The 27,560-nt window shown below is 46.4% G+C and overlaps 1 protein-coding gene across 2 annotated transcripts in view; it reads left to right on the forward strand.

Annotated features, from left to right (window-relative positions):
- Positions 1-3,455: 3,455 nt before the first annotated feature.
- LOC147898925 (nucleobase-ascorbate transporter 1-like) overlaps positions 3,456-27,560 on the forward strand; it is a 34,229-nt gene continuing 10,124 nt past the window's right edge. The window contains exons 1-12 of one of the 2 annotated variants that reach the window (XM_087377938.1): positions 3,456-3,902; positions 4,042-4,224; positions 4,853-4,950; positions 5,119-5,295; positions 5,540-5,640; positions 5,768-5,843; positions 16,939-16,998; positions 17,153-17,337; positions 17,569-17,665; positions 17,945-18,031; positions 18,146-18,204; positions 18,301-18,392. In XM_087377938.1, the coding sequence (XP_087234064.1) occupies positions 4,134-4,224; positions 4,853-4,950; positions 5,119-5,295; positions 5,540-5,640; positions 5,768-5,843; positions 16,939-16,998; positions 17,153-17,337; positions 17,569-17,665; positions 17,945-18,031; positions 18,146-18,204; positions 18,301-18,392 (1,123 nt within the window). In that variant the 5' untranslated portion in view covers positions 3,456-3,902; positions 4,042-4,133. Of the gene's footprint in view, positions 3,903-4,041; positions 4,225-4,836; positions 4,951-5,118; positions 5,296-5,539; positions 5,641-5,767; positions 5,844-16,938; positions 16,999-17,152; positions 17,338-17,568; positions 17,666-17,944; positions 18,032-18,145; positions 18,205-18,300; positions 18,393-27,560 lie in introns of those variants that run through there. The other variant, XM_087377939.1, reaches the window with a different exon arrangement.

The following is a 27,560-nucleotide window of genomic DNA, read 5'->3' on the forward strand; positions in this document are numbered from 1 at the left end:
CACTCGATGATCAAGGAGGAGTCTACAATAGAAGGATCGGGAAACCAAGCCCACTCTTGCCCCTTGGTGGCTTACCTCATTGTATGTTTCTTCATGGTGTTGTCACTATTTTGGCTATATTTTGTTCTTGGATAGTACCTCTATTTATGAGATTCATTTAGTTGAATATTTGTGTGTGCCCTCTTAATAAGCACATGAGTGATTTGGCATTCAAGTGATTGTTTGAAGCTCTCTTGAATTCTGGTTTTGTCCATTTGGCTATAGGAAGCAATCCTTTTCTCTAAGAAGCAAACCATGATCAATATGGATTGGGCCTTAACTTATATTTCATTGCATCATAAGCATTGTACCAATATATTTAGATGGGGCCAACAGAAGGGCTATAGAACAAAGAAAAGGGCTAGTACAACAAGTGTAATACCAGTTGGTAGTACGATAGTAGATCTAAAACATTTGCAATTGATAGGCAAAACAGAAGCAACAGTCGATGATTGGAGAGCATCTAGTAGTAGCTAAGTAGCAAGGCTAGTGCAAGGCCTACAGAAGGCAATAGGTACCGAGCCAACCAAGGGCACGTGCCTATAGGGAATCTTATCTAGGCCCCAAGTTTGGGTATGTAGGGTGGGACAGCAACGCAATGGGTCAAGCCGATTGGCTCATAGATCAGTTGGCTAATCCATGACACACTATAGAGAGCATAAGGTGATGCAACGGAGGGAGCATCATTTGCAAAGAATTTGTGAGTGGATTTTGCAGGAATGCTCAACCTAGAGTAGCTACTAAAATCCATTGGGGACACTCGATGATCAAGGAGGAGTCTACAATAGAAGGATCGGGAAACCAAGCCCACTCTTGCCACTTGGTGGCTTACCTCATTGTATGTTTCTTCATGGTGTTGTCACTATTTTGGCTATATTTTGTTCTTGGACAGTACCTCTATTTATGAGATTCATTTAGTTGAATATTTGTGTGTGCCCTCTCAATAAGCACATGAGTGACTTGGCATTCAAGTGATTGTTGGAAGCTCTCTTGAATTCTGGTTTTGTCCATTCAGCTATAGGAAGCAATCCTTTTCTCTAAGAAGCAAACCATGATCAATATGGATTGGGCCTTAACTTTTCATTGCATCATAAGCATTGTACCAATATCTTTATGCTTTATTCAAGTCTATGTTAAAGTCTTCTATGATGTAAGTAGTGGTACTTGGAGTTATTGAGAGGAGATCATTTCTTGAATAGCTCACATATCTTTATTTTTTTGCAAAGGTCAAGAACTCTTGCTTTTAGAAAACTGTGTAGGCTCCTAAACTATTTGTAGATGCTATGTAACTTCTCTAAAGTTTTCAATTCCTTTTTGCTTTGCCTTGAAGCAAGGCTCGCTAAACTTCAAACTTGTGACTAACCAAACATATGCAAGGCCAATAATGCAACTTTTAATTGTTTTATGTCCTTGGCCCTTGTTCTATGGATTACATTGCATTATTTTGGATAGGATGGCACCATTTTGGTTGTTAGCAAAATAGGGGATGTGTTACTGATATAACATAAAAGATGGGCAATCTTGATATCCAAAATGTTAGAGCAACTTTAATATTTGTGAATGTTTTTGTTGTTGATCACAAATCTTATTAAGCTTTCTTTTCTCTTTTTATCTCAACATCCTGGTTTGTGATTCCACCTAAGGAGGTGAGGGGGAGTTTGGAAATAGTAATAGAAGCAATTAGCGGTCTTTGTGTCTATTATGGGAAGGTAAAATTTTACCCTAAGGCAAGTGGAACTCGTTGGACATTGTACTATTGTGTTTATAGAGGCGTGTGATCATGGGGCTTGTGTATCCAATCTCAAAATTTTAAATAACTCTAGATAGCTTAAGTATTCCTTTATTCTCGTGCATGTGAGTGGATGGTCAAGTGCATTGTTATGAGGGAATGAGAACCTCATCACGTGCTCCTAGTGATTAGCAATGTAGATGTTTGGAGATGCCTAATGGATTTTAATAATTTTGTTCATGCACAAAAATTGAAATCGAATGACTAGTAGGGCTTAGCAATGCAGAATTCTTGTGGTGCTTGTACACATATATGTACAAAGATGAAGTACATTCCCAATCCTCGCAATATTTCAGACAACAAATTGTGAGCAAATACAATAGTATTTAATGCATCAACAACTTGAGACTTGGCATCTTAGCTATAGATTGAGCGAGGGGTCTAATTGTAATGTAGGTGCTTTGGTAGGTGGCAATTGCTCCCTCATGATAGGTTGCTTGGTTATGTTGTGGCCTTTTGAACAACCACCCTTGTTCAAGCATAGGTTAACAAATGTACCATATGTGGGTGATTGTTCTAAATAACATATGAGGTGTTGTGGTTTTGTGTGTGTGTGTTAGAGAGAGAGAGAGAGAGAGAGAGAGAGAGAGAGTTGGCTCTAAGGTTGGTTAACCATCCTTATGCTAATGTTGCTTCACTTGCTTGCTAATTAAGGGAGGATTCATACTTGGTTGTGCCTAAAATGTCCATAGGTCCCACTTGTCCACTAGTAAACGTTGCTCATGTCCACCCCAAAGTTTCACAAATGGGCGAAAAGATATGACTAAGATGCGCTCATTAGGTAATTGCCTTGGCCTCCCAAGATTGCCCATGCTTTTCATTCCGCCCATAAATGCGAGGAATTTTCAATTATCTTGTTTGCTCAGCGGATGCCCAATTTTGAGCTTTTTGGCCTGCCCTCTAGGTAGCCTTAGCAACGTTTCAAATTTGGCAAAGCAAAAATTGGGCATTTTTAGAATATTTGGAAGTGCATTTTTCCTATTGGACAATATGTCATTGGACTTGAATGCAGACTTTAAAGTGGTTGACTCTCTCTCTCTCTCTCTCTCTCTCCTTCTTTATCTCCTGAGTCCTCAAGTCTTCTTACACACCATCTCCACCTTTTCTCCCTCCCCCCCAACCCCCCCGCCTCTCTCTCTCTCTCTCTCTCTCCCCTCTTCCTCCACACCATTTCCTTTTTGTTTGCTTTTTTGATCTTGAGAAGGCTTATGAATGATTAAATATCATTCACCTTGTTTGATCTTGGGCAGGCCTTATGATTAATTCGTCGAAGATGTTGGTGAATTGAAAGCCATTTAGGGCAAAATGGTGGAAGGTATATAATGAGAAATAAAAACAACGTAATTGGCATTGGGGAAGAATCAAAAGCCCAATTGTGGAAAAGTCGAGATGCATGGGTGCTCCAGCAGGCACCACGTCACACGTCACGGATCGTAATCAACAACAGCAACCATGACGAGGTGGATGATGATCGATGAGGGATGGTTGGCTGGCCATGAAAACGAAAACGGAAAATGAAATATGAATGAATGAATTCAATCAATGGTTTTATATCAAGGAAATGGACATCTTAACTGATACATCAACTGGCTTCTTCTGCTTCTTCTTCTACTACCTACTACTCATCACTACTACAGTTTTACTCTTCACCCTCATTTCATTTGGATTCACGCCAGTTTTATGCGTGCTATGGCCTCCACTGCTTCGTAGCTTGATTATTATTTTATCGGGATTGTTGTAGCTGCTCTTGTTTGCTTCTGTCTCTCTGTCAAAGACGAGTCACCACCCTTGCTGCTTTTCCTCGTGCCCACAGGTTTTTACGCGCACCTGCTCACTTGTCCGCTTGCACATTTTCAGGCACCGCGCCCTCCCCGAAAATGCCTACACGCGCGTCGCTCCTACCCGCCCCGCCTATCCCTGCCAGCCCATCTGTAGCTGGGGATCTGCTTATTGCTCGTCCTGTGGGAGAGATGAAGGGAGGGTGCTAGCGGCCGCTTCGTTTCTACCCTCCATGGAGCTGCCCACAGTTGCACGATTTGTGGGCGTGAATGCACGCGAGAGAGCGATTCACAAGGTAACGTTTCCGGTGCCGAGATAATCGGATTGGTCTGAAACGTTCGTAGTAAGTCGATGAAGTGCCTTTTGATCGCCCGTAAGTACGGCAGTCTCTGAGTCCGTACGCCAACGCCTTGACTCGTCCCTTTGTGGAACAGAATACCAAATGAATTTGTAGTCTACCTCTCGTTTTGGACCGCTTCCGCCTACACAAAATTAGAGCTTTCAAGGGAAACTTAGCCGCAGCGAGATGGCAGGTCCCAAGGTGGAGGAGATCTCTCACCCTCCCTCAGAACAGCTTCTCGGCTTCGAGTACTGCATCGACTCTAATCCTCCCTGGGGTAATCTTCAATCCATCGCTACCTGGAAGTGGGTTGCTTCGAAATTGTTTTCCACCATTACTAGCATTTCGCAATTCGTCTCCACGTGTTTTCATAAATGGCATGCGCTCGAGGATCCTGCAAGATTTCCACTCAAATTTGCAGTCAGATCTGCTTTTGCTTTGTGATCTAGTACCGTTTCAGGAAACTTGTTATAACATGGACCAATGCACGTGGATCGAAAAGAAGTGTCTGGGAATTGGACCATTGCATAAACCTGTCATGCGCTGCGTGTGGTCGGTTAAGGTTCTGCTTGATTAGTGGCAGAGGGTACCTTTAGCTTTACTGGCTCGGTTGTCTACATGGGGAATTGGGAGCGGTTAAGGTTCTGCTTGATTAGTGGCAGAGGGTACCTGCAGCTTTACTGGCTCGGTTGTCTACATGGGGAATTGGGAGCCACGTGCTTTCTCTCCTTAAAAAGGAACCAATTTGGCGTTTATTAACCCAGATGCTTTGGCACTCGCCTCAATCTGATCGGATTTTCTAATATGTTCTAAAACGAAATTCCGAATGTTCTTCTTAATTGCTCCAAAGGTTTGGCGGAGAATTGCTTTAAAATCTCAGCGTTTCTAGGCTGTTGCTTGCACAGGTGAAGCCGTTATTCTGGGTTTCCAGCACTACATCGTAATGCTTGGAACAACCGTTATGATACCAACTCTTTTGGTACCTCAAATGGGAGGAAGTGATGTACGTTATTCTGCCATAATCCCATTCTAGAAGGCCTATGTCTCCAAGGATTGGTCTCTTTCAGAGTACTTTTCAGAGGCTCAACAAAGTTTCACATTTGAGTTGAAGTGGGAGGGTGGATTCGTGGGTACTTGGAATACTAGATAAATTATTTTCTGTGTTTGACAGGATGACAAGGTTCGTGTGATCCAAACTTTGCTGTTCGTAGCTGGCATCAATACATTGTTGCAGACATTGTTTGGGACACGATTGCCAGCTGTGATTGGTGGTTCTTATGCTTTTTTGATTCCAATAATGACCATCATAAATTCAGGGTCCCTGCAGCTCATTAATGACAATGAGGAGGTAAGCTAGATCATTATCCCTAGATCAGGCAGTCTAGAGGACGCATGCATATGGGAAGGGTATGTTTGCAATGATAAGATGTAGACCCATATGCCGTCATTAGATAAGGCAGTCTAGAGGAAGGTAAGAATTTGAGGTATGCAAAGAAATGCGAGGCTGCCATAGGGATGCTTTCAGTTTGCATCACATGGGATGTGGTTGGCTTTTCATTTAACCTATGTGTCTCATCAACATACACTTTCAGAGATTTCAGCACACAATGCGTGCAGTGCAAGGTGCTTTGATTGCTTCATCAAGTTTGCAAATAATTCTTGGCTTCAGTGGACTCTGGGGAATCTTTTCACGGTAGGCATGACCCTTGAGCTCAAGTTTTCATTTTTCAGCAGTGACAATCAGGAAAGGCGTCAGTACGTCAAGGCTTGCATAATATGGTGAATTTCTGACTCCAAGTGCTATGTTGTTGAACGGACAGCTTTCTGAGTCCACTGGGAGCAGCACCTGCCATCGCCTTGGTTGGCCTTGGTCTATACGAACTAGGCTTTCCTGGGGTATGTGATTGTTCGAAGTTCTCTTGAATTCTGGTTTTGTCCATTCGGCTTGTGCATGCAATTACAATATAAAGCAATGAATGCACATCATGTTCAAATCGACCAATATTTTTATAAATTGATGAGGAGAGGAAGCTTATCCTTTGCCATCACAACCTCTCTTCAACCAACTTAGAAAGAGCGTGGAGATATCCGGCCTGGGAGAGCTTTTCTGGCTCAGTGAGGGGAGCTGTAAGGTTTGTGCTGCATTCTTAGTGCAGACATGAAACTTGAAAACATCTACATGCAGCTGTCGCTGATGGAAATATACCCGCAGTGTGTGGCTTCTGGCACTAGTGCTGTTTCATCTCCTCGTGCACATAGTTTGATGACTTGGGTTTCTGATATACAAACAAACAATTTTTAGCCTTGGTTTAAATTTCACATACAGCCTTCAAGATGCCTTTGAGCTACCCCAGGCATGGTTAAATATCGTGCAAAGCAGATGGAGACCTCTTTGAGATATTCCTGGCATGTGATTTTTGTCATACTTTAGTCTACCAGCTCTTGGATGTCATGTTAGAAGCCTTCTTAAAGCCCACTAAATTGGCATAGTTTGACTTCTCTTTGCAAGCTGGTCTCTTCCATGAAGATGCGTAGAGTAAGTGGTTTGTGATGTCAGCTTTCCAAAACCCATAGCCCTGTTTGATGTTTCTCTGTTGCTTTTTTTATTCTTCGCTCCATAGTAGCATGAAATTCACTATTAAGTGAACTATAGTGGTCTTGGATCTTTGTGACATTGTCTTATCTGTTTTGAAAACCTGGGCTTGAACAATTGGCATGCCATTGCATAAACATAGCTGTAATCTGCGGTTTTAGCAGCACTCTTTCATGTTTTGGGACCTGCCAGCTATGGCCTGAGGCACCTCACCAGGTGCAAGCATCTCCCCCCCCCAACACACACACACACACATGCGCGTGCTGGCGCGCACAAACCTTTTTTGCGTGAAACTATGAACATTATATTATGAAACAACCATTTTACAACAAGGCAGGGCTCCAGAAAAGAGCCAATGCCCTATCCATCAGAAACAGTAAAATAAAAACTCAATGCAAGAGACATCCAAATCCTCCTCATGCAAGGCATCATATAAGGACTGCTGCATTCTCTGTTCTGAGTATTTCCATTGCTTTACAACTCCCCACTAAAGGCATTTGCATATCCTTCATTTGCTGTAATTCAACACCCAGTGAATGCATCTTGTCTTGGAGCTTTACCTTCTCATTAATCCATTCTGTTTTTTCTTGTTCCCAATCCTCTTTCTTGGCCTTTTCTTTCCTCCATTCTTCTTGTATTTTTCGTCCCTGCACGAGTGAGGTGAACTCTCATCTCTCTGCACTCATCATCATACCAGGGGTTCTGAGGCATCTTTCCCACTGAAACGCGCCCAGGCCGAGTCGTAGGGAAAGATCTGATAGCTGCGTCGTGACCACTGTGGCAAGGGTGTTTGATGCGTGGGTGAGGTCTACCTCGTCCCCGAGTAGTAAACCTGGGAGCTTCTGTGCCAAATGGCTCACGTAAACGGGGTCAAGGGTCCGGTCAAAGTGGACCCGTACACAAGTGGGAGTGGGGGGGGCCCTCCATGTGACTGGCGTAGTGGTAGAGATACTGAAGGATAGGTATGAGTGGTTAGCACTTAGCGGGGGAGGAGGCACAACGAAGTCGTGTACTTGTGAGGTGAAGGATAGGGGGCCGAGTAGGTAATCCACTGTACTAGTACTTCCGCCATGCGGGAAACAAGTGAGCCCACTAGATAATGGCCATCCTTGTAGGCCATTATATATGATTAGGTCATGGATAGCCCCTAGGTCAAGTAGATGCCGGCCGTATCCTGTCACGTGTGGTGCCACCTGTGTTTGCATTGAAGTCACCAAGGAGGAGGCTGTCTCCTAGTCTGGAGAACTCAATGAGATCATCATGTATCATCTCATATGGGCTGTGTCCCTTCGTAGTGACTGTGTGTGCATAAGATGATGTATTTGGGGGAAAGTAGCACACTACCATGTAGATTGGTCGGGCATCAGGTATCCGGACACGGACCCAGATATGTCACGCGTGCTCCTCTCTCCGAATCACTGAAATGAGGGGTCTCAAATGTGATCTGAAGAGGATGGCCACTCCTCCTGAGCCATGCACTCCACTGTCCCCCCTCATTTCCTTCCGGTGGGCTGACTCCCATGTATATCCTGCCACAGTGGGCAGTCCTCTCTCTGGACTCTCATGTGTCTCGGTGTAAAAGATTATGTCTCTCCGAGTGTATGTCTCCGAGAATTCTCCTGGGTCAGACCAGAGTGAGCCATTGCAGTTCCACACTGCCATCTTGAGTTCATTATGTGCATTCATCCCTTTGGTCCGACACCGTCATAACTCCCCATCTTCCTTCTCTTCCCTGGCTGGTCGAGAGAGAGAGAGAGAGAGAGAGAGAGAGAGAATTCTTGGCGGCCATGGCCGCCAGAGGAGAGAGGGAGTGAGAGAGAGATAGAGAGAGAGAGAGAGAGAGAGAGAGACTGGCGGCCATGGCTGCCAGAGGAGAGAGGGAGGTAGGGGGGGAGAGAGAGAGAGAGAGAACGACAAATTCTTGCGGCCATGGCCACCAGAGGAGAGAGAGAGAGAGAGAGAGAGATCATGCACGATGCAAAGGATGACGAGAGCACGCACGATGCAAAGGATAATGAGAGCCATGGATAGGTCCACCATTATGAGCGTAGGAGCAGCCTTGAAAGGGACCAGGATTTGGATGATGATCTAACCCTCCTACAGCAGGAGCACAGAAGTGAGGGAATGGTACGGGTAATGGCAGCAAGGGAGGCAGGGAAAAGGGCTGTATATAGAGATGGTAAAGTCATTATCCGCGAGAGACCAGCCAGGGAAGAGAAGGAAGATGGGGAGTTATGACAGTGTCAGACCAATGGGATGAATGCATAGAATGAACTCAAGATGGCAGTGTGGAACTGCAATGGCACACTCTGATCTGACCTAGGAGGATTTTCGGAGACATACACTGGGAGAGACATGATCTTTAACACCGAGACACATGAGAGTCTAGAGAGAGGACTGCCCACTATGGCAGGATATACATGGGAGTCAGCCCACCGGAAGGAAATGAGGGGGGACAGTGGAGTGCGTGGCTCCGGAGGAGTGGCCATCCTCTTCAGATCACATTTAAGACCCCTCATTTCAGTGGTTTGGAGAGAGGAGCACGCGCGACATGGGTCCGTGTCCATATACCTAATGCCCGACCAATCTTGGCAGTATGCTACTTTCCCCCAGATACATCATCTTATGCACACGCAGTCACTACGAAGGGACACAACCCATATGAGATGATACATGATGATTTCATTGAGTTCTTCAGACTAGGAGACAGCCTCCTTCTTGGTGACTTCAATGCACGCACAGGTGATAGGCAAGTCGGCCTACTTGACTTTACATTAGACTCTCTCATAGTACCAGAACTAGACACTGCAGAGCTTGGGATAGTGAGGCACTTAGCGGATACACCACACGTGACGGGATACGGCCGGCATCTACTTGACTTGGTGGCTATCCATGACCTTATCATATATAATGGCCTACAGAGATGGCCATTATCTGGTGGGCTCACTTGTTTCCCGCATGGCGGAAGTACTAGTACAGTGGATTACCTACTCGGTCCCCTGTCCTTCACCTCACGGGTACACGACTTCGCTGTGCCTCCTCCCCCGCTAGGTGCTGACCACTCATACCTATCCTTCAGTATCTCCACCACTACGCCAGTCACATGGAGAGCCCCCCCTACTCCCACTTGTGTACAGGTCCACTTTAACCGGACCCTTGACCCCGTTTACATGAGCCATTTGGCACAGGAGCTCCCAGGTTTACTACTTGGGGACCTCTGTTATGATGATGAGTGTAGAGAGATGAGAGCTCACCTCACACGTGAGCGCTTAAGCCCTTGGCCACTTGACACCACCTGAGGCACAGAGGATCTCACGACGGCTAACACGCCGCAAGTGGCGGGCTTTCCTCACCCATAGGATGGACGAGGTGATTAGTTCATTCATAGGAGGGGATCCTACTATCAGATGAGGGCTCCTATCGGAGAGGAAGCTGCCTATCCATCACAGACCCGGGTGTTTGGCACATATACGCATGCTCTCTCTATGATGTTCCGATGCAGGCACCACCTGATATGTCCGCTATGCCCAGACCCGCCACTTGTCACTTGTTCACTGCATAGAATGTGCGGGCGGCACTCCGTTGGCTACATAACCGAAGAGCACAGGATCATGAGGGGCTACAGACGGAGCATTTCGCACACGGGCACGAGGTTTTGGCCCCGATCCTAGCACAAATGTTCAACCACGCCATATGCCATGGCTTTCCACCCTCTTGGAGCACTACCACCATCGTCCCAATACACAAGGCAAGTGACCCAATGGGCACTGGGAACTACCGCACTCTCATGATTGGCCACACTCTAACCAAGATCTATGGATCTGTACTAGAGAGAGAGATCAGCAGTCACACAGAGGCACGTGGGCAGCGTGCTCTAGGATAGGCAGGATTTCGGAGACAGCATTCCACCCTAGACCACATCTTCACACTGAGGGCTATCATTGAGGAAGCGAGGTCGAGGCATCAGAAAGTCTATGCCTGCTTTGTAGACTTTCGGAAGGCTTTCCATATTGTCCCACGATCCCGCATGATTAGGAGACTCCAGGAGATGCAGATTCCAGAGGTTTTGATTTGGGGGGTGATGAGCCTATATGAGTCCGTCAAGAGACGAGTTCGTGCCCCAAGAGGCCTATCAGGCTGGGTGGAGAGCTCGATTGGGGTGAAGCAGGGATGCCCCCTCTCACCGACTCTCTTCGGCGTCTACATTGATGAGATCACATCCTTCATAGACCGCCTGGGAGGCGAGGGGTCACCGTTGGCTGATTTGTTGGTACCGATACTACTATATGCGGATGACATAGTCCTCCTGCTGTCCTCAGCAGAGGAATTACAGAGACATCTGGAGGCCCTCGAGGTGTTCTGCACAGAGAGAGAGATCTGACAATTAATATTGGGAAGACCAAGGTTATGATCTTCAACACCTCACGCCCAGTGCTCCATCGACATAGCTTCACTTACCGAGGTCAGCCAGTAGAGATTGTGCAGTCCTATACATACTTGGGTGCAGTTTCACCGAGGTGAGTTTCACTGGGCCAGTTTTCACGATGATCCATGCAGCTCGAGCACGCCTCACACGAGGATATGGTGTTTTGGCCCGGCTAGAGCGACAATGTTTCTAGGCGCACTTCGCTGGCTTTTCGACACCCTAGTGAGACCAACTGCCATGTATGCAGCACCATTCTGGGGGTGTGATATTTCAGCAGCAGAGTGGAAGAGATTTGAGCAGCTACAGATAATCATGGGATCCAGGATGATTGGTAGTAAGCCCTCGGTCCCCCATCATATAGTACAGGCAGAGTTTGCTATGACCCCTCTTCAGATCGATGCCACCTTTCAGACAGTGACCTTCCTCCATAAAGTCTGGGACCTACCTTGTGAGAGGCTACGGAGACTGGCATTGGAATCCTCTATTTGATTGGCAGAGAGTGGGTTTGATACAGCATGGTATGCACGCGTCTCTGCTTGGTTCGCCAGTCATGGCATTCAGATGGACAGGCTCCCCCTTTTCAGTACAGCATGGATGCACTCCCCGAGTTGATTCCGCGAGATGAGATTAACCGCATCATACGGTTAGACCTCCTTCAGCTTCACACATTTCGGACTGGGGGGGGGGGGCAAGAGTTCCCCACCAAGACCCAGCTCTACTATGACCATTTCTTGAGAGTATTGGAGGATGGCCTCATCATCAGACCCCAGTATCTTGAGGACAGAGGAGTCTCACGCACTGAGGATTGCCATTGGACAGATGCGAGTCTCCTCCCATCAGTTGAAGATTGAGGTAGGGAGAGCTGCAGGCATACCCAGAGAGTAGCGGACAAAGCCTCCATTGTCTTTTTTTTTGGGGCAAAAAAAGTGTTTATATTAAACTTGAAAAACTTTGTACATCATCAGAGTTTATGTATGGAAGTTCAACTAGTCTAATTAAAGACTAACAACACTAAAACCTTACAAAAAACTAATAGCAATAGGCAGTGAAGGCATATATTGGCTTCATTGCCTCTTGTAGGCACAAGAGGGGACATGAAAGGAGAAATTGGTAGCCTCTTCATTGAATCCTACATTTTGAGTTAGTAGTAGCAATAGCAGAGTATGAACACCTTGTACAAGATCTGAAGGCATCTCCCAAACAGTGTGAGAAAGGGATTTGGGCTCTACCTGATGGAGATGCGGAGACGCAAAGAGACACTCAGAGAGCAGTAGGATGCGACCACCACGTCACAGGACACTGAGGTGGATCGAGCGCAGAGGCAAGTCACCGACTTCTATGCATTTGAGTCAGCTCCATGGCACTCGGGAGTAGAGGAGGAGGAGCTAGCTGACATGAGAGATAGATGGGTCAGTAGAGGGAGTCGACACGACACCACTACTGGACAAGGGACACGGGGATCTCACATGCGATTGGAGACCAGAGCACACACGATTGAGGTTCGACCTATCTCAGCTCTCCTCAGAGGCGACCGATAGAGATGTGGCATTACACTTGACATAGCCCATCGGATCCAGAGATCAAGGAGACCACGCCCCCCACCACAGCGCCAGACAGCTCGAGAGATGCAGATACGTGAGCTCTTTGTGTTGCACTAGAGAGCTATCATGGAGCCTGGATACATGGAGCCAGATCATGTTCTTGGAGCATTAGCCCTGAGCGCCTGACATGCCTCACTCATGTTACACACTATTTGGCTTTTCTGGCCTGACTTGATATGAGGCCTCTCGCGGATGTTAATATTTCTTTCTTTCTTTCTTTCTTTCTTTTTCTCCCCTCTTCAGAGATGGCTCCGGGATCCTTTCCAGATTTCTCGCCTACCTAGATCAAGGATGCCTCGCGGCCTTCATTCACGAGGGGGTCCGACACAGAGAGTACTAACTCAGGCGACGAGGCTTGGCCACATCATCAGACACCTCTCAGAGCAGGATCACAGAGTTCTTCCCATCGAGTGACATTGATTGTCCAGTCTCTAGCTGCAGAGGTGACAGAGACCCCAACCCGACGATCGCAGCACAACACATGAGACATTGAGGGGGGACACAGATCACTCTGGGGGACCTCCCGTCATTGTTTAGACCCGGGATACGTCCCATGGGAGTCACGGTGGCTCTGGTCTTATGTTGAGCCTCGTCCAGGAGATTGAGACGCACGGCACACCTTGACGGGCGCCAGTGTCCCATCACTGGCTATGCACCAACCAGGGCGACATGACATACAGAGGATTCTGCTTCGCTCCAGTCCTTTTCTTTTCTTTTCATTGTTACATCCAGATGTATTTGATTATGTATGATCAGACTTAAGGTTCAGCACGGGTGATGATGCTCGTTTCAGTAGCTCCACCCTTACTGTGATTTGTATCAGGTTTTCTTTCAGTCTCATAGACCCATCGGTCTTCCGAAGACTGTAATAAAATTTCTTTCTTTCTTTCTCCCTCCCTCCCGCTATCCTCTGGTGGCCATGGTCGCCAAGATTTCTCATTCTCTCTCTCTCTCTCTCTCTCTCTCTCTCTCTCCCTCTCTCTATCTCTCTCTCTACCTCTCTACTCTCTCCCTCCCTCTCTCCTTTGGCGGCCATGGCCACCAAGATTTGTCGTTCTCTCTCTCTCTCTCTCTCTCTCTCTCTCTCTCTCTCTCTGTCCCCGTCCATGTGCAAAGTGCTTAGTCTGGTGGAGCCAACACAATGCAGCTCGTACATTTTGTAGTAAACAAAAAAGGATGTGGTGGGCTTGGGCAAAGAGGACAAGTCAGGTGGTGCCTGATGTGCATAAGTGTGCCAGACAGGTGCATCTGGGATGGGGTATGTGGCTTCCCCTCAAAGAGAAGCTTGCATGCAATAGTGGGGTCCCCTCCTCGAAAAGGATTGACCTCATCCATCCTATGTGAGAGAAGACCTACCTCTTACAGGGTGAGGTGACGTGAGATCCATTGAACCATGGTTCTGGAGCATCTTTCCAGTTCAGGGGGGGTGCTACGGATCGAGTCGTGGGGAAGGATTTGGCAGCAGCATCTTGAATTATTGATACAAGAGTGTCTGAGGCATGGGTGAGGTGTGCGTCATATCCAAGGAAGGTTGGTAGCTCAGGAGACAAGTGGCTTATATAAACTGCATCAAGAGCATGGTCAAAGTGTATATAGACACGAGTGGGAATAGGAGGGTCCTGTCCTGTGGCAATCAAAATGCTGAATGTGAGATAGGAGTGGTCAGTGCTGATTGGGGGTGGAGGGACAATAAAGTCATGTACTCACGGCACAAAGGTTGGGGAGCCCCTCAAGTAGTCCACTGTGCTGGTCCCCCCTCCATGTGGAAAGCAAGTGAGCCCTCTGGATAATGGCTATCTCTATATATGATCAAGTCACGTATTGTTCCCATCTCCAATAATTTCCACCCACCCATACCCTGTCACCTGTGGGGCATCCTCAGAATGTCTCACTATCTCAAGCTCAACTAAGTCTATCTTCGGTACTTTAAGGGGATCTGATCCAAAGTCAAGTAAGCCCACCCGTCTACCCCATACATGCATTGAAGTCACCTAAGAGGAGGATCTCCCCTTGCCTAGAGAACTCCATGATATCATCATGTATCATCTCATATCGATTGTGACCCTGTGTGGTGGCCTCATGTGCATAGGATGATGTATCCGGGGGGGCGTAGCGTATTGCAATGAAAATCGGGCATGTGTCAAGCGACTGAACACATATTCGTATGTGTCGTGCATGCTCCTCCTTCCGCATCACAGAAATATGTGGTCTCAGATGTGATCTGAAAAGAATTGCAGTTTTTCAGAACCTCAGATCCCGCTGTCTCTCCTCATCTCCTTCCTATGTGCTGTCCATCTACCCCTCTTCCTTTTCTTCCCTTTATGCTCTCTCTCGAATAACCACTTTGCCGTCTCTGTAGGCAGCCCATTTCCCCTCTTGTCTTGCTGCCATCACACGTATCATCCCCTCTCTCTGGAATATCACTACTAATGACCTGGTTGGTGCATCAGTCTTGCCCACTCTCCAAGCTGCATCACAAGTACGGTTGACACCCATCTTGGTGAACAATGCTTCAGCATCTGCCATAAGGATATTTATGTCGTTGCTGTTCGGTCTCTTATCTCCTTCTGAGGCATTGGATCTAAACTCCTTCATGGGGGCTGATGTACCCTTTTTAACCACCTCTTTCCACTCTAGCATCTCCACTTCTGCTTGGTAAGTTGCTGCGTGAATTTAGCATGTTTCCCTTGCATGGTGGCCTGCATAGCTGCCATCTCTTTTCGGAGTTTCTTGTTTTTCAGATCCATTGCTCTGCATCCTTGGGAGTCACTTTCATTTCTCTGAGTTGCTTTGCATCTCCCATCCGGAGTCACTTTGATGTCTCAGAGAGAGAGAGAGAGAGAGAGTCTGTTAAAGTCTTCAGAAGACCAAAAAGGGTCTATGAGAATGAAATAACTGATAAATGAAACTGATGGGTGGAGTTACTAAACGGGCCGAGAGAGAGAAAGAAAGAAAGAAAGTTTATTAATGTCCACTGGAGACCTAAAAAGGTCTATGGGACAAAAGAGACCTGCTTATACATCAATACAGAGAGGGCCATAGGCAACCTCCCTGGGAGTATCATCAGATTCCTCCAAAAAAACAAAACACATAGAACATAAAACATAAAAGGAACTAAGTACTAGGCTATGGAGTGGCCATTACATTAGTTTAAGACTGAGCGTCTTTAGATTTTGTCTTAAATTCTCTAATCACTGCAAGACCATCACGATATACTGCCCATTTTCCTGCTTCCCTGGCTGCCCGAACCTTAGCAAGCTCGGTAGCTTTGTTCTTCAGTTGGGTTCTTGTAAGCTCCTCAGCAATCCATATCTTTGTCCCCTTCAGCTTATAGGATTGTTGTAGAATCCTCTTCCTAAGTGTCTTCGAGTTGAAGGTGATGACAACGTGTTCATTCCTAGGCGATAAATAAACTGGGGAAGACTCCTCTTCATCATCATTCTTGTCATCAGTTGGGCTTGCTGACCAATCAATGGCCGGGACTGCTGCCTTGATTCTGTCGATTGCCTCCTCGAAAGTGTCATCCTCGTGCTGCCAATCGGGTATTCCCCCCATCCGAATCTTCATAGCAGTCTCTTTCCGAAGGTGATGTTCTTGGATCTCTGTTTGGATGTCAACCTTGGGTTCAGCTGTCACTTGCACCTGGATAAGCTCTCTAACCGTGGAAATCAGCTGTGATGTTGGAGGCTCAGCTTTACATGTTTGTACGGCTGCTGCAATAATCTCCTGCTTCCCTGGGCCTTCCAAAGCTGCAATACGAGCTAGGGCTTGGGTGAGCTGGGACCTCAGGTCTCGCACTTCTTGCTGGAGATGGTAAATCTGCTCTTGCGGCTTGGTCGGCGTCGGGGGAGGGTGAATCTTATACCTAGAGTACGTCCTGTCGAAGGGAGTAGGGGTTGTGGCTACCATGGCGGAGTAAAGCTTGGGGGGATGAGGGGAGGGTGGGCTGGCCATATCGACTATCACCCTTTTGGCTGGGCTAACCCCTTGGCTGGGCCTGGGGTACAGCCCAGCCAAGAGTGGGGAGAGGAAGTGGAGAAGGGCTGAGCGACGGACGAGGGGAGGGGGCTGAGCGACTGGGAGGGGGCTGAGCGACGGACGAGGGGAGGGGGCTGAGCGACGGGGAGGGGGGGGGGGCTGAGCGACGGGGAGGGGGGGGGAGCGACGGACGAGGGGAGGGGGCTGAGCGACGGGAGGGGGGGCTGAGCGACGGACGAGTGCTGCGACGGGGAGGGGGGGCTGAGCGACGGACGGGGAGGGGGGGGCTGAGCGACGGGGAGGGGACGGGGGGGAGAGAGAGAGAGAGAGAGAGAGAGAGAGAGAGAGAGAGAGAGAGAGAGAGAGAGAGTTGACTGTTTTTAAACTGTGCAGGTTGCAAAGTGTGTGGAAATAGGGCTTTTGGAGCTGCTTCTGCTAATTGGAGTTTCTCTGGTAGGTATTCTATTAATGAGTTTGTGCTTTGTGTTTTACACAAATAATGAATATGGCTCACTTGGAAAAAAGTTGAAATTGTATAATGGTTGTTTAAGCGATAAAAGTTAGCGGCGGAACACACTGACAAAGTTGATTGTCTGTGTCAATACAGTACTTGAGGCATCTGAGAGTCTTGGGTCTCCCTCTATTTGAGAGATTTCCAATCCTGCTATCAGTAATAATTATCTGGGCTTTTGCCTACCTTTTGACTGTGGCTGGAGCTTATAAAAATGTCCCTCACAAAACAAAGTTACATTGTCGGACAGACCAAGCTGATCTGATCTCAACAGCTCCTTGGTAAATGCACCTTCTAAAAAAAACTGCAGTCTTATTGAAGATGGTGTAGTTAGTTTTGCGTAGATGCTTGTCAGTGCCCTCGACATGTGGATTCTTAATAAGTGTTTTATTTAATGGTTTGGTTCTTACACTTTTTCACACAGCTGGTTTCTGGGTTTGGTTTTTTTTTCATGGCTTATTGGATGTGGGTTGACATTTACTGGTTACTCTGTGGTGTGCTCTATTTTTCAGGATAAGGATTCCCTACCCTCTTCAATGGGGTGCCCCCACTTTTGATGCTGGCCATGCATTTGCAATGATGGCTTCTGTCTTTGTTTCCCTTGTGGAGGTGCCTATCTTAGATTTGATTTAATCTTCCTTCATTACATAATCCATCTATGTTTCGGTGAACTCTCATTTTTTCTACTTTGTTTCTCCACTCCCTCAATGTGCCAACTTTTGCCTCCCATTTTCTCTCCAAAATGGAAGAAATGCTGCTCGGACGAGTAGGAGTTCTGTCTGCCATTGCTGGCTAACCTTGTGTCTTGTATTTAATATAACTGCATAATGATAGGTATATATATATATATATATATATATATATATATATATATAATGATGTTTGCAGTCCACAGGAGCATTCCTTGCAGTCTCTCGATTAGCTAGTGCAACACCCCCGCCAGCTTATGTCTTGAGTCGTGGAATAGGATGGCAGGTAAGATGAAGTGATTTTTGTGTGTAATGTACAATTTTGTGGAGCCTCTCTTTTTGTCTCAAGAAAAAATTCCTTTCTAGCTAGCCCTGAAAGTTGCCACCTTGTCTATATCAGGGAATTGGGATATTACTTGATGGATTGTTTGGCACTTCAACTGGCTCTACAGTCTCTGTGTATGTATCTGGTAACAAGTATTTTGGTTTGGGAATTGATCTGTTCTATTTGATTTTGACATTCAAATGTAAAGTTTTCATCCTTGAACTTTGCAGTGAAAACACTGGGCTTTTGGGAATCACTCGTGTGGGCAGTCGGAGGGTAGTCCAGATATCAGCAGGATTCATGATATTTTTCTCCATACTAGGTTTGAACTGCAATCCTTAATATGCAATCATGTCCGATTCAAAGCTCTATTTCTGCAATCTATCAGGAGCAGCCTCTAGCATTTCCCTTCCTTTCAACTATTGCTGTTTCATACTTTTACGGTTCAAAAGTATTTATAACTTGGTGCAGCTAGGTGTAACGACGGAAGATGCACATTTTTAACGCGGCGTATGTGTCATAATCGTGTGAAAAAGCATATATGGCCGATCATTAATCCACTTGAAATTTAATACTTAAGCCCACAGCAAAACTTTGAAATTAACCCCAAGACTGAACATCCCAGCCGACCTGACCCAAACAGGGTCAGGGTAGGGCGGTTTGACCTACCCAGGCAAGTTGGGTGACCTGACCTGGCTGGTTCCCAAACTGGCCCCAACCCTGCACTAACCTTGGGCCAAGTTGATTTGTCCCAGCCATCCTCAAATAGGCCTGAAGTCTGCCCTGAACTTTCGCAAATATGCTCATGTATCTGGCTCCACCCCAGAATGTGTGCCTATCCTCTCTCCGGGCTGGCATACCCACGAAGAGTCCCTCTCTCTTTATCTCTCACAACAAAGTTAATGTATACAAATGTAAATATTTGATTGTTCTATTGTATTAAAGGGGAATTGGTCAAGGATTCAGCTGTCAAGGTCTTTGATGACCGTGGTTTGAGACGACTAGAAAACTCGGGAACCTCCATGGACATTAAGGTTGGTTAATTTGTTAACCACGCACCCAAGATTGAGTGCCTAGGGGCAAGATGTGGTTAATGAACCAGTGAAATAGCCAAAAGAGGCAAAAGTTTATATAAAAGGGGGGTTAGGATCTAGCAAGTGGATAGGAATATTAAGGGGCCTCCTAGGGTGACTCAAGTTGGGGTGTATAGAGGTGCGTCAATGCAAGGTGTGTGGAGATTTTGAATTTCAAACACTTGTGTAGTATTGTATGCGTTGAGGAATTTGATTGTAGCATTCAGTATCAGAGCCAAACAGAAGCGAGGTCAGGTTGCTCTAAGTTGTGGGTTAGCATTTGGTATCAAGATTGGCTGATATTCATTGAGCGTCAGTCTAGTGACAGTGAGGTTCGGGTCTATGGGATTTGAGCAAAGATTTTTAGGCTTGAATTGCGTTGATACTTACTCACCAATTTTATCATGAGAGTGTTGCATCAATCGGTGTGATTCATTGGTGAAGAGGTGATGGGGTTCAAAGCTGTGTGGTTTAACAAGGGATGACACAGACGGCAAGAGACAGGAAGCTATACGCGAGTCATCAGGGTTAGCACTGCTTGTTTGCGTTGATCTGTTGGTAATTCGATGCGCTGGTTTTGGAGCAATGGATAGTCAAATGTTTGTATGGTGTCAGTAGCCCGGATGGCAAGTGACGGGAAGTTAAACGTGAGTCATTGGGATTTGTTGGTGACCTGATGCATTGGTTTTGGAGCAATTTGACAGTCAAATGTTTGTATGAGATGTCAGTAGTGAACGGGGACAATACTGTTCGTTAGAAACTCACTGTGCCCACCTGTGAGCCCCCGATTTGAGGGGACAAGGGGCAGTGAGAGGTAGGAGGGCTGGGGAGAGAGAGAGACTCAGGCCGGCATCATAGGCAACCAGCACACAGGCTGGTTGCAGCCTGCAACAGCAGGTAAAACGGGGCTCTAGGCCTCACACAGAGGCACCAGGAGCAGCATTGACTGGGCGCCCAGGGCGCCCTTAAATAAGGGCCTGTGGCTGGCCAAGTCGGCCCAACCAGGGCCACTGACCAGGGCCAACCCTGGTCGGTTTTCTAGGGCCCATGTGGTCGGCCACCAGACAGGGTACCGACCCTGCTGGTCGGTCAACTCAAGGGGCCTGGGCAGTGCCTATAAAAGGCCTACTCCTCCATTGATTCCAGCATCCAGTGCAAGACTGAAAGCCCGTCTCCAAGGCTGTGTTCAGCACTAAAATATGGAGCAGTTGGTGAGAGAGAGAGTCCATCAATATTCTCCAACACTTTGGTGTGTTTTGTACTGCTCCCTTGGAGCTATTTTTCTGCCCACCATCTGGTGGATGAATATACTCTCTTTCTCTCTCCGTCCATATTTATTTCTGAGAGAGTGTTTGTTGCATCTGTGATCATCTATCTAGGTTGAGTGTGTGTAAGAGTTGGAGAGATCTTGGGTGGAGGTTTCAGTGATTCATCCCTCTTGATTTCTAACATGGTATCAGAGCCATAGGCTCTCAACTCTTCTTCATCAAAGCACTCTCTGAAGGAAGGAGTCCTTTGGCAGAAAGGCGATTCTGCTTTCAGCTCAGGCTAGCACGGGAGGTCAGTACATCTTTTTTTGCTTCAGTTTTTCAGTTTGCTATTCACCGAGATGGATCAGCGTTCAGAAGCCTCTACACCCACTGCTCGTCCTTCCTCCTTCTCCAGTCATCTTCCTTCTTCATTTATTCCCAATTTTGGTGAAGCTGGAAAGCTCGATGGGACGAACTATCCAATCTGGAAAGTCAAGATCCGAAGCCATCTGTTGGCACGAAAGCTGTGGAAGATTGTGATTGGGACCGAGGAGAAGCCGGAGGACATTGTGGACAAAAAGGTGAAGTTTTATTTGAAGCAGATGTGGATGAACTCAGTACATGGGAGGAGAGGGATGCTCAAGCCTTAGCAATGCTAATTGGCACGACAACAGATGCTGTGATTCCTCATATCCAGTTGGCAGAGACGTCTTCAGAGGCGTGGGCCATACTGAAGGAGCTATATGAAACCGATAATACAGCCCGTATCATTACTCTTCAGCATCAGCTTTATAATCTTGATATGAATGAGGGTGATAGTGTGCATGACCATCTGACAAAGGTGAAAGTCGTGCGGGACCAGCTCGCAGCGGTTGGTCAGAAGGTGGACTTGAGTCAATTGGCGTTGCTCACACTCCACAAGTTGCCATGGAGTTTCAAAAGTTTTGTGACTACGGTCACTACAGGTCAACGGACTAAGCCAATCACCTTTGAGGAGCTTGGCCCACTCCTGCTTGAGGAGGAGGCTCGAGAAAAACTCTTTACGCAAACCGACGAGAAGGCATTAGTGGCCAAAGACAAGCCTGGAAAAGGCAAGCCAAAGGAGTTCAAGAGATCTGACGGAAAGAAGAAAATGAAGTGCTATTATTGTGAAAAGCTTGGCCACTCCGCCAAAGAATGCCGAAAAAAAGAAGAAGGCGGATCAGAAGCGGAAGAGAGAAGCTAGGAACAAAGAAGAGCCTAAGAATGATTCTGTCAATGTGACGACTGGACAATTGTTTTTAATCAGTGAACATTGTTCAGCGTATGCAATCAGTGAAGGAAAAGAGGGTTGGTATGTTGACAGCGGTGCTTCAAAGCACATGTCTAACAAAAAGACTTGGTTAAAAACCATGGAAAGTACACACCCGGATTCCAAAGTTTCTGTTGGGGATAGCCGGACGTGTCCTGTGAAGGGCATCGGTAGCATTCCTTTCATTACAACCGCGGGTGAGGAGAAGGATATCTCTGGAGTACTTTATGTACCCAACCTTTGCAAGAACTTACTTTCTGTAAGTTAGATGGACAAAAACAACATGGCAGTTCTCTTTCAAGATGGCAAGGTCACCGTGACATCCAAAGCAAATGGACAGATGGTGGCTCAAGGAGTTGAAGAGAACGGACTGTACCGCCTCAGTGCAATGTTGGTTCATGAAGACAACGGAAAGTCCAAACTTTGGCATGAGGGTCATGTCAGCTATGGAACTTTGGCTGAAATGTCAAAGTCGAAGATGGTGGATGGACTTCCACCAATTACAGGCAAGGATGGTGTCTGTAGGGCTTGTTTAGAAGGCAAGCAGCACAGGGACAAGTTCCCACAAGAGGCCTCGTTTCAGGCCAGCAAACCTCTTGAGTTGGTTCATGCCGACATTTGTGGCCCAATGTCTACAGCATCGTGGGCAGGATCCAGGTACTCACTTCTCTTTGTGGATGATTTCAGTAGAATGACCTGGGTGTATTGCTTGGCCAAAAAGTCATAGGCTTTCGAGAAGTTCAAGGACTGGAAGGCCAGAGTTGAAAAGGAGACAGGGGAGGATGTCAAGACGTTCCGTACAGATAGGGGGGGAGAATTCACCTCAAATGAGTTCAACACATTTTGTCGCAAGCATGGGATCAAGCGACAACTCACCACAGCACATACTTCTCATCAAAACGTGGTAGCCGAGAGGAAGCATAGAACCACCACGGAGACAGGGCTTGCTATGCTCCGAGGTAGGAACCTTTCTAAAGCCTATTGGAGTGAAGCTATCAATACAGCCATACACATTCTCAACAGGACCAAGACGAAGGCCATCAAGGACAAGACTCCATATGAGGCATTTTATGGTAAGAAGCCCTCTATCACTCATCTTCGCATTTTTGGTTCTAACGCATGGGTGCATGTGCACAAGGAAGACATGACCAAGCTTGATTCTCGGAGCAGAAAATGTATCTTTGTTGGGTATAGCGAAGAATCCAAGGCCTATCGACTCTTCGACCCAGTAAAGAAGCAGATCCTTATCAGTCGAGATGTTGTCTTCGAGGAAAAGGAACCTGAACCCCAGGAGGAGCCTTAGATTGAGGAGGAGGAAATTGTTCAACCCCCGAACCCACCCCGCCTCAAGTTGACCATCCAAGAGGTGGCGAAATCGGAAGCTGATGTTCCACAAGGTAGTGAGGAAGAGCAGGATGTTCCAAAAGGAGTTCCAGTTCCTCCTCCCACTGAGAAGTAGAAGAGGTTGCCCCAATGGTACCTACGGACATTGGAAGACTCTCGGGTCACCGAAATACCTGAGAGTAGCAGTTCCGGATTGCAATGGTCCCAACGTCTTCAGAAGACCCCATCCATGAATTTTGCGTTGGTGGCTCAGCTTGAAGAGCCAAGGACCTTCGAGGAGGCGAAGGACCATCCAGAATGGCAGGCTGCCATGCAAGCAGAGATGGATGCTATCCTGAAGAACAATACCTGGGACTTAGTGGCCAGGCCCCCGCGACGGAAAGTCATCGGCACTAAGTGGGTATCCAAACTTAAATACAAATCAGACGGCAGCTTGGATAAGTATAAAGCAAGGTTAGTGGTCAAAGGTTTTGCTCAAACTAAAGGCATGAATTTTGATGAAACTTTTGCTCCCACAGCTCGCATGGTTACTATCTGGACAGTGATTGCCCTTGCTGCCCAATTCTAGTGGCCTATTTTTCAAATGGATGTGAAGTCCGCATTCCTTAATGGAACCCTGGAGGAGGAGGTATACGTAGAGCAGCCACCGGGCTTTCAAGATCCAGGGTCCCCATTAAAGGTCTGAAGGTTGAAGAAGGCGCTATACGGGCTGAAACAGGCCCCCAGAGCTTGGTACCAAAGGATTGATGTATTCTTTCAGAAGATAGGGCTAAGTCGGAGCCCTTCTGAGGCAAACCTCTACTTGTTCATTGAGAAGGGATTGCGATTGGTACTCATTCTCTATGTTGATGATCTTATCTTGATAGGTGACCATGTCAAGAAGGTTTCTCAGGTCAAGGAGCTACTCATGTCTGAGTTTGAGATGACTGACCTTGGGTTATTACACTACTTCCTTGGGATAGAAGTAAAGCAGGCCAAAGACAGGATCTTCATTTCACAGGAGAAATATTGCAGAGAACTTCTAAAGAGATTTCAGATGAAGGATTGCAGGACAGCAGTAACTCCCATGGAGATCGGGCTCAAGCTAAGTGTTCACAACACATCTCAGCCGGCCGATACTCCTTTGTACCGACGATTGGTAGGAAGTTCGCTTTACCTTACCAATACTCGACCTGATATTCATTATGCAGTTGGGCTATTATGCCAATTCTCTGCTTCTCCCATGAAGAGTCATTGGGATGCAGGTTTATGGGTGTTGAGGTATCTAAAGGCTACTTGCACCTACGGGATCACCTATACCAAAGGCATCGAACTAGGCGGGTTCTGTGACAGTGATTGGGTGGGTGATGCTGACACCAGGAGATCAACAATAGGGTATTGTTTTTTACTTGCATCTGGTGCCATCTCTTGGCTGAGTAAGAAGCAACCCACAGTGGCCCTTTCATCTACAGAGGTAGAGTACAGAGCCGCGTGTACAGCAGCTTGTGAGGCACTGTGGTTGAGGTGGATTCTGGAGGACATGGACGTGTGTCAAGAGAGCGCAACAGTGCTGATGTGTGACAATCAGAGTTGCATAGCCATTGCCAAGAATCTAGTGTACCATGTGCGGACCAAGCACATTGAAGTTCATTACCACTTTGTTCGAGAACTCATCATCGAGGACGTGATCGAGCTCATGTACTGCCCGACCGCTGACAACTTGTCCGACCTCTTCACGAAGGCACTCCCTCGAGAACAGATGGAGCACCTCATCAAATGAATGGGGATTGGCCCACAGTTGTGACATTGAGGGGGGGTGTTAGAAACTCACTATGCCCACGTGTGAGCCCCCGATTTGAGGGGACAAGGGACTGTGAGAGGTAGGAGGGCTGGGGAGAGAGACTCAGGCCGGTATCATAGGCAATCAGCACACGGGCTGGTTGCAGCCTACAACAGCAGGTAAAATGGGGCTCTAGGCCTCACACAGAGGCACCAGGAGCAGCATTGATTGGCCACCCAGGGCGCCCTGATATAAGGGCCTGTGGCTGGCCAAGCCAAGTCGGCCCAACCAGGGCCACCGACCAGGGCCAACCCTGGTCGGTTTTCTAGGGCCCATGTGGTCGGCCACCAGACAGGGTACCAACCCTGCTGGTTGGTCAACTCAAGGGGCCTGGGCAGTGCCTATAAAAGGCCTATTCCTCCATTGATTCTAGCATCCAGTGTAAGACTGAAAGCCCCTCTCCAAGGCTATGTTCAGCACTCAGATCTGGAGCAGTTGATGAGAGAGAGAGTCCATCAATATTCTCTAGCACTTTGGTGTGTTTTGTACTGCTCCCTTGGAGCTATTTTTCTGCCCACCATCTGGTGGATGAATATACTCTCTTTCTCTCTCCGTCCATATTTATTTCTGAGAGAGTGTTTGTTGCATATGTGATCATCTATCTGAGTTGAGTGTGTGTAAGAGTTGGAGAGATCTTGGGTGGAGGTTTGAGTGATTCATTCCCTCTTGATTTCTAACACTGTTGTATAGGTCTTCGTCGTGTGGGAGGCGGAAATGTGAAGCCATTCATGCTCTGATACGTAGACTCTCCAGAGAAGATAAAGGGAAATAATGGAACTTGAGTCTAGTGTTGATACCATGGAAAAGAGTAAGTTAAAGTGACCTAATATAGCAAACTATAGGCCTGAGAAATATGCAGGTAGAATGGCTAATAGAAACTCGGATATCATTGAGGCATGGCTTCATAATGGGGTGAGGCATTTGTCATTTGTGAAGTTTATAATGGAGTAATGATGATTCGAGAAGCCACACACATGTCCTCCTTGACTCTTCAGCAAAAGGACTGTGTTTTGGATGCCTTCAACCGCATTTATGGAAGTCAAAGAATAAGGGTCGTCACAAAATGCGATATGAAAATGGAAGCGAATCCTAGGGCTGACGACCTGTAGATTCAGCTAGTGGGACCTTCTCTCAAGTTAGAAGGATTTTTACCGGAATGGAATTAATAAACAAGTTACCGAGCATAATGTCGTCGTGTTTTTTGACTCAGCGTCAACCCACAATGTTATTAATTCCCAAACTGGTAAAGAGACTGAAGGTTCAAAATCAGCTCATCTCCTCACATAGTTTGGATGGTGGATGGGAGTCCGATTGAGATGTGGGACCAAAGGATCATTAAGCTAGAGCTACGTATGTAAGGCTATGCGGAGAAGCTGGTGTTTGAGATTACCAGTCTTGCTTACGTAGATGTAGCACTTGGATGGCGTGGCACTGAAAGAAAAATCATGAGGTGAGTTGACAGAAGCACATTTATAGTACTAGTGTACGAATGCACCAATAGATTCCTCGACTATCCAAGGTGGGGAGATGGCCTTATTACCTAATCAGATTCTCAGAGAATTTCTGATTGTTTTAGAGATGAGTTACCTTTTGTATCACCATAAGATTGGAGTTATTCTAGGGACAGAATTTGTGAATAGATTGCCTTTTAGGCTAGGCTTTACAAAAGAACTTGTGGTGCATAGACATTTGAAAGTCAAGTTAGGTTTGAAGTTCAACAACAACCTCTTACTTTTATATTCGATGAAGAGGCTATTTCAATTCTCTTAAACCCCAAGAAAGAGGTTAATGACAAAGTCATAATAGCCATCCTCAAGTTTGACACAAACCTTTTCTTGACTTTATGCTTTTGTATTTCCATTGGATCAAATGAACTAATATTCTTTTCTTTTTATTGTAGTATGGTTTTAGAACAGCTTCCCCTATATATATAGAGACGTGCATATATGGTCGATCCTCCTGTTTCTAATGTACTTAGCAATAAGCAAAAGACCATAGACGATGTTTGCAAGTGTTTGCAACCTATTGATTTGACTGAGGCGCGAGTTATCTTTACTACATATTACAAGGAGTGAGTATCAATCCTTACTTAGCTTATCTCTTACATTGGAGTTGATTCAACCAAGTTTCTCACCTTTTGCTCACTAGTAATATTGGAGAAAAGAAAGACGGCACCTTTTGGTTATGTATCGGCTACCGAGGATTGAACAATATTACTATTAAGCAAAGATATCTGATGGCAAGAATAGATGAGTTTGACAGCTTCCCCTATATATATAGAGACGTGCATATATGGTTGATCCTCCTGTTTCTAATGTACTTAGCAATAAGCAAAAGACCATAGACGATGTTTGCAAGTGGTTGCAACCTATTGATTTGACTGAGGCGCGAGTTATCTTTACTACATATTACAAGGAGTGAGTATCAATCCTTACTTAGCTTATCTCTTACATTGGAGTTGATTCAACCAAGTTTCTCACCTTTTGCTCACTAGTAATATTGGAGAAAAGAAAGACGGCACCTTTCGGTTATATATCGGCTACCGAGGATTGAACAATATTACTATTAAGCAAAGATACCTGATGGCAAGAATAGATGAGTTTGTTGGATGTGTTGCATGCTGCTATAATTTTTAGTAAAATAGATTTGAAATATGGCTACCATCAGATCAGAATTCGTGCTCAAGATGTGCCCAAGACTGCTTTTAGGAGCA

This window comes from Dipteris shenzhenensis, chromosome 8 (assembly GCF_047967505.1).
Source record: "Dipteris shenzhenensis isolate YYH24624 ecotype China chromosome 8, Dip_SZ_1.0, whole genome shotgun sequence".
Classification (NCBI taxonomy): Eukaryota; Viridiplantae; Streptophyta; class Polypodiopsida; order Gleicheniales; family Dipteridaceae; genus Dipteris; species Dipteris shenzhenensis.